The sequence below is a fragment of the Tupaia chinensis genome, unplaced genomic scaffold (assembly GCF_000334495.1).
Source record: "Tupaia chinensis unplaced genomic scaffold, TupChi_1.0 Scaffold000527_1, whole genome shotgun sequence".
Classification (NCBI taxonomy): domain Eukaryota; kingdom Metazoa; phylum Chordata; class Mammalia; order Scandentia; family Tupaiidae; genus Tupaia; species Tupaia belangeri.
Window position 1 is genome coordinate 3,433,884 of NW_006160040.1, and position 7,322 is coordinate 3,441,205.

Sequence of the window (7,322 nt, forward strand, 5' to 3'; positions counted from 1 at the left end):
CACGATATACTAAAACCCACTCTCAAAAAAAAAAAAAAAAAAAAAAAAAGTTTATTTGGGATGAGCCTCTATTATGCAATCCCAATCCACCTGCCTTCCTTCATCATCCTGAGTTTCCAAACAAATCCCCATCTCCAAAGTGCCCTAGGCTTTTCCTACCATGATGCTTTTGTTTTCTCCAATCTTTCTACCTAGAATCTCATCCCCATCTCTGCCCACCAAAACTCTATTCATCCTAATCAAAAGATCCATCCTCCAAGAAGCAATCCTCAGTCCTTATCAAGATGACCAATGGGAGGGAGGGATGGTTACAGCCACAAAAATGCATAAACCATGGCTTTGCTCCTCTGGCTCAAGGCAAGTTCCCTAAGCTCGAGAGCAGTATCTTAATCAGTTTTTCACTAGGTCAAGAGTAGCTTAAACATAGCTAGCAATCAGATGCAAATTTCTCTGCATGTGACCAAAATTATATTCTAAACCTTATCTAAGGACACATAGCTTCAGGCTGCTTTCTACTCCTATCTACTATCTATGTGTAGAGAGGACAGGGATCCCTATGTGGAACATTCCTGCACTTTTACTCAGCTACCAGGAAGAGGTGGGTGAGAACAGAGGCTCCAGACCTAAAGTACCAAAGTTCAACTCCTCGCTTCCCGGCTTATTAACTGAGAGAGCTTGTCAAGCTGTTTAGCCTTTTACACCTCCGTTTCTGGCTTTTAGGGTGGGTTTGAGAACGAAAAGAGCTTATGTATATAAAGTAAGTCCTTACAAGGTGCCTCACAGGTAGTAAACAATCATTTCATTTTACCTCTGGGCTGTTACTACCAACTCTTACTCAAGTTTGACTTCTCAGTTTGGACCTCACTTTCCCAGGAAGCCTCCTCTGTCTGGGGCCAAGATGGGCGCCTTCCACTGCTCTCTCAGGGTGCCACTCCCCTGCCCCATAACTCTGTATCATTACCTGTTTACTTGCCATGTGCCCAAGGCTGTAAGCTGCCTTCTATCAGTAGTTTGTTAATCAAAGAATACCCAGCGCCTAGTATAATATCCAATTCATAGCAGGCACACAACTACTACTTCTTGAATGAACCATGAAGTAACTTAAAATAGCAAACTTTTAACTCAAACACCAAACTTGTTAATACTCCTAATATGCTAAAGAACATGTGAAAATACACTTTATTCTCACATAAATAATTCAACATTTTGTTTCGTCAACTCCCTCCAAAAGCTAATAAAGTTCAAAAAACAAAAATAAATATGAAAACCACAAAAACAAAATTTAAAACCAAATGCACGAAGGAACGAAACACTAGAATACACCAGACCCTCTATTAGACACTTCACACGTAGCATCTGATTCGATGGGCCAAGGAGTGAGAGAGAAGAGAGGCTAAGAAAGGCACCAATGAAGCAAGCTCAGGCTTCCTAAGCGCCAAAGCGAAGGTGGAAACAGGATTACACTGTGCTCTGTCCTCAGTTCTTTTAAAGCTTATTTAGTTCCTCCAAAACAATACGCATTTTCCCTGCACGTAGATCCACTACTGACCTTGTAAAGCCTCGCATTTTTTCTTTAAGAATCTTTAAATGTCATTTTGGAAGCAATTTCCAGAAATTACACACCATAGTTAAAAGAAACGTTATAAAATAACTGCTTAATTTTGAAAGAGTGCTGTAGGTTAACTAGTGAAAAAAATTTTAATGGTTCCAAGCCTTATCTAATAATAAATTGTTACCAATAACTACTTAATTCTTCCCTACTTAAATATCCTTTTTCTGTACTCTGGTTAAAACAAGTCAGTTTATTAATCACTGAAAAGAACTTCACAGTTTTTTCTCTCCCTTGAAAACTGAGGTTCAATTACTCAGAAAGCATGAACAATGCCAAAAAAATTTTTAAAAGAGAGAGAGAGAGGGAGGGAGACTAGGAGACCAAAAATATCTATTGCTCCTTCATGAAACCTTAACTTAAAATGAGAATGTGCCCAGTCAGGGTGGTGAACGTGTTAAGGGATGGGAAAGTGTTGAGCTGCATTGTGAAGTCCTTGGTTCTTTGGGTCCAGATCGCTAAAATTAGAGATCTGTCCCTAGGCACAAAATGAAACCGCAGCCACGAATGAAGTAGGTAGAAAAAAAGATTTAATAGAAAGAAAGGAAAGAACAAAAAGAAAGTACACCCAAAAAGGTTGTTGGCCAGGCAGATTGCCAGATGGCAACCGCACTTGGTACTAGTTAACCGTTATTCTTATTACTAGAGGTCATGAATATTCATTAGTGGGAGGCCCCTTACGCTGCCTATGTTCTTCCTTTAAATTTGAATCCACAAGTTCTTTCCCTGCACCTGTGCACCTTCCTCACAGGTAAAGAATGAGGAACTTGATTACCTAAGCGCGTGTGGTGCCTGATGCGAGCCAGGTTGCCCCAATTAGACTGCCCAATTAGTCTATTGCCCTAATAGGAATTGGGGCATTGACCAAAAACGCTTGCTTAGGTCTTTTTGATAAGAGAAAAATCTACAAATCATCCCTGTGTACTTCCCTCAGGCCTCAAGGAAGGAAGATGGCAAACTGCTTCGCCCTCCTGGTGCCCAGAGCTAGATGAGCCTTTCACTTTTCTCTTAGGGCTGCCCGCTCATGACTGACTAACTGCCTACCACAAACGCTGCTAAGACACTGTTCTACAGGTCAGGACCACATGAGAGGCCCAGGTTCAATTCCTGGTCCAACTTAAATGCCAGGTGCAGTATTGCATGTCTGTAATCCTGTGGGTCGGGGAGGCTGAGGCAGGAGCATTGCAAGTTCAATGATGGCCTAGACAACATAGGAAGACTCCGTCTAAGAGTCAGACATGGCGATACATGCCTGTAGCCCTGGCTGGGAAGCTCAGGCAAGAGGACCACAACACAGGGAGACCCTTTAAAAAATAATAACAAAAATTAAACAGAAAACGAGGACAGCCCTGAGTTCCATATAGTCAACTGTGGTTTGAATCCCAGCCCCAGTGGCTTGAAAAACTCAAATATCCAGGTAAATTGAGTGTCAAATAAACAATGAGTAACTTTTAAAATAAACAAACAAACGTAAAATCAACAGCAGGGGTCAGCCAGGGGTATGGTGGTTAAGGTGTCTGGATCTCATATGACCCACTGCGCAGTTCAAGCCCTGGACCTGACGGCTGGAGAAACACTCCAGGCAAGTGTGTGTGTGTGTGCCCAGACTCCTAATAGGAGGGTAGAGGAAAAGGGTTTGCGGGGTGGCGATCCAGCCTAGAGGTTGCTTTCTCTCTCTTTTTTTCTCTCTGCCAAGCACACACACCCTACAGCAAATCTGAAGAAATAAAAAAGACCAACAGTGAACCAGATTTAGTTTCAAATCGTTAAAGAACTCAACACTAGGGGCCAGCAGGTGGCATACTAGTTAAGGTACTAGACCCCCACAGGAACACCACAGTTTGAGTCCTTGAAAATCATGCTTGGTACGTGTGTATACATGCCCAAAATCCCAGGAGGAGAATGGAGAAAGGACTGCAGCATGGTCATCCCCCGTGGGGAGTGATTTCTCACTTTCCCTCTCACCGCCTCTCTCCTGAGAGCACATGCACCCTATGGCAAAAACCTGAAAAAAACAAAAACAACAAAAAAATTCAACATCAAAGTGAAGATTTCCCTTCCCCTACAAAGGAACTAAACTAGGCAAAGTCAAACTTACATTAGTCTATTGCCCTAATAGGAATTGGGGCATTGACCAAAAACGCTTGCTTAGGTCTTTTTGATAAGAGAAAAATCTACAAATCATCCCTGTGTACTTCCCTCAGGCCTCAAGGAAGGAAGATGGCAAACTGCTTCGCCCTCCTGGTGCCCAGAGCTAGATGAGCCTTTCACTTTTCTCTTAGGGCTGCCCGCTCATGACTGACTAACTGCCTACCACAAACGCTGCTAAGACACTGTTCTACAGGTCAGGACCACATGAGAGGCCCAGGTTCAATTCCTGGTCCAACTTAAATGCCAGGTGCAGTATTGCATGTCTGTAATCCTGTGGGTCGGGGAGGCTGAGGCAGGAGCATTGCAAGTTCAATGATGGCCTAGACAACATAGGAAGACTCCGTCTAAGAGTCAGACATGGCGATACATGCCTGTAGCCCTGGCTGGGAAGCTCAGGCAAGAGGACCACAACACAGGGAGACCCTTTAAAAAATAATAACAAAAATTAAACAGAAAACGAGGACAGCCCTGAGTTCCATATAGTCAACTGTGGTTTGAATCCCAGCCCCAGTGGCTTGAAAAACTCAAATATCCAGGTAAATTGAGTGTCAAATAAACAATGAGTAACTTTTAAAATAAACAAACAAACGTAAAATCAACAGCAGGGGTCAGCCAGGGGTATGGTGGTTAAGGTGTCTGGATCTCATATGACCCACTGCGCAGTTCAAGCCCTGGACCTGACGGCTGGAGAAACACTCCAGGCAAGTGTGTGTGTGTGTGCCCAGACTCCTAATAGGAGGGTAGAGGAAAAGGGTTTGCGGGGTGGCGATCCAGCCTAGAGGTTGCTTTCTCTCTCTTTTTTTCTCTCTGCCAAGCACACACACCCTACAGCAAATCTGAAGAAATAAAAAAGACCAACAGTGAACCAGATTTAGTTTCAAATCGTTAAAGAACTCAACACTAGGGGCCAGCAGGTGGCATACTAGTTAAGGTACTAGACCCCCACAGGAACACCACAGTTTGAGTCCTTGAAAATCATGCTTGGTACGTGTGTGTACATGCCCAAAATCCCAGGAGGAGAATGGAGAAAGGCCTGCAGCATGGTCATCCCCCGTGGGGAGTGATTTCTCACTTTCCCTCTCACCGCCTCTCTCCTGAGAGCACATGCACCCTATGGCAAAAACCTGAAAAAAACAAAAACAACAAAAAAATTCAACATCAAAGTGAAGATTTCCCTTCCCCTACAAAGGAACTAAACTAGGCAAAGTCAAACTTACAAAGAAAAACTACTTAAACTGGCTGAAGTTTCAAGGGGACTTCAAGGTGTAGTCCTCTAACAGTGGCAACTCTATCACTTTCTGTCATAGCTTCATATGTTACCTCTAAAATGATGACTGCAGGGAAGGGCCAAAGCCTAGACTCTTAATTAGCAGGCCGTATAGCCTAAGGAATCAAACAGGCCTACTCACTCTAATGGTCTGTTTACACACATGGGCTTGCCAAAACAAAGGGTGACTGACTGGGTCCCTGCTGGGTCGCTTCTCAGCAGGACCTTGGTCAACGTACCTCATCGTCCTCAGCTTCAGTTTTCTCATCTACCTGGAAGCTAATACAGAATTAACGAAATAAAATATAAAGCCCTGGCATAACATGTGGCATACAGTACGTGCTCAATAAACTAAGCACCATGAAATGCAAACTTGATCATGTCATCTCCCTGCTTTTGGTATCTTTTAAAGATAAAATTCTTTAAGATAAAACTAAAATCACAAGATGTACAAGGTCATCAAGATTTTACTTCTCTCCTCCTCCATCCTGTCAGAAATTCATCTTCTCTCCTTTGAATTTCCAAATCACTGTTAAGACAGTTTTGGGGCCAGGTTTGTATCATAGGGATTAAGGAAGCAGGATCCCACATAGCTGGTCATGGTTCAAAACCCAGTCCTGGGTGCTCACTTTGGCAGCACATATACTAAAAACCCAGCCCTGGCAGCATGAAAAACACCAGGATGTATGCATGGAGAAAAGGAAAAGGGATTACGGTGCGACCAAGCTCTAGTGGGGGCTGCTTTCTCCCTCTCTCTTTCTCTCTCTATCTCTGGCAAGCGCACAAGCCCTCTGGCAATTAAAAAAGTCTGCTAATCACATCTGTCTCGACTATAGACTACAACTCTGTTATAGACACAACGTCATATTCATCATGATACCCATATTTTGCATATCTAGCAAAGGCTAAGCACTAAGTTTGTTCTTTAATTGAAATCCATTACTTACTTTACTGTAGGAATAATATTTGGTTGGGGTTTTAATAACCGTAAACGATACCACATGCATCTTCCATATACTTTTCTGATATTCTTTAATCGAATTTGCTCTGTCAAGAAAAAAAACAAATAACATGAGTTAAACCATTCTTCAATGAAGGCAAAGTCAGAGTTAGCACCATAGTAACCTTCATTAGCAGGCTAGTATTTTATTTGAAGAAAAAAGTACTGCCTAATCAACCTTTTTATAAAGTTTATTGATTTCTTAGTTTCATGAGGGAAAGACAGAGACAGGGAGAGGAAAAAAGAGACACACAAGTACCCTCAATACTGTCATATGCCACAATCCCCCTCTCACAGTCTTGCCTGCCAGTCAGGATCTAAGCATGTGCATACAGGTCAACTCAGAACCCAACCCTAATCTTCCACGTGGCTCTAGCATTGCAGAGAAGCACACCATTGTTGCACCACCACAGTTCGGTCTCAAAAAAATCTTTTAAAAAATGTAAATAGACTACATTTCTAGCCATTTAAAACAAATGCCCTATCTGGAAAACTAACTATTGGCAAACATTTTTTATTTGAGATGTAAAACAACTCTCGTTGAAAACATAAAAATCTGGACAGCTCTATAGCCTAATAGTTAAGGAGTCAGACCCTATACGACCAACTGCTATTCAAATGCTAGCCCCAGCAGCCTGAAGGACATGCTGGGCATGTGTGCAAGAGTGCCTAAAAAGTGAGAGAATGGAGAAATGGAGAAGGAATTACAGCATGGTCATGCCCTACTGCGGGATGTGTTCTCCCTCTGCACCCCTTCCGTGTCTCTCTAGCAAATGCCTGTGTCCTCTAGCAATTAAGAAAAGAAAAGAAGAGAAAAGAAAAGAGAATATAAAAACTGATTTGCAGGGCCAGCAGGAGGCGTGGTGGTTAATAGCACTGGACTCACACAATGGCCAACCACAGTTCAAGCCCCAGACCTGGTGGCTTGCTTTCTCACTTTCCTTCTCTCTCTCACTCTGTCTCTCTCTGACCAAATTAAAAATAAGTACATAAATAAATAAATAAAGTTAAATAAAAATAATTCTTAAAAAAAAACAACTGATTTGAACCCAAAATATTTAGCCACAGGTAATCAATAACTTCTGAGAAATTCTCTCTCCCTTTCCTTTCTGTTATGAAAGAAACAAAAAATATAAAATTGTTAAAATGGTTTATTAAAGAAACTAAGAAGAAATTATTTTCTTCAAACATGAAAATAATTTCCTATCAAAATATCTTCTAAATAAATAAAATTTAGATTGTAATTATTTAAGATATAAAACTAAAATATGTGGAAGTTTTTACTTTTTTTTTTT

At 41.7% G+C, this 7,322-nt stretch overlaps 1 protein-coding gene across 1 annotated transcript in view; it reads right to left on the reverse strand.

Moving 5' to 3' along the window:
• Positions 1-7,322, reverse strand: part of SEC63 (SEC63 protein translocation regulator) — an 81,171-nt gene that overhangs the window by 43,611 nt on the left and 30,238 nt on the right. Inside the window, exon 2 of the mRNA XM_006156959.3 lies at positions 5,975-6,074. Coding sequence (XP_006157021.1) covers positions 5,975-6,074 — 100 coding nt within the window. The remainder of the gene's footprint in view (positions 1-5,974; positions 6,075-7,322) is intronic.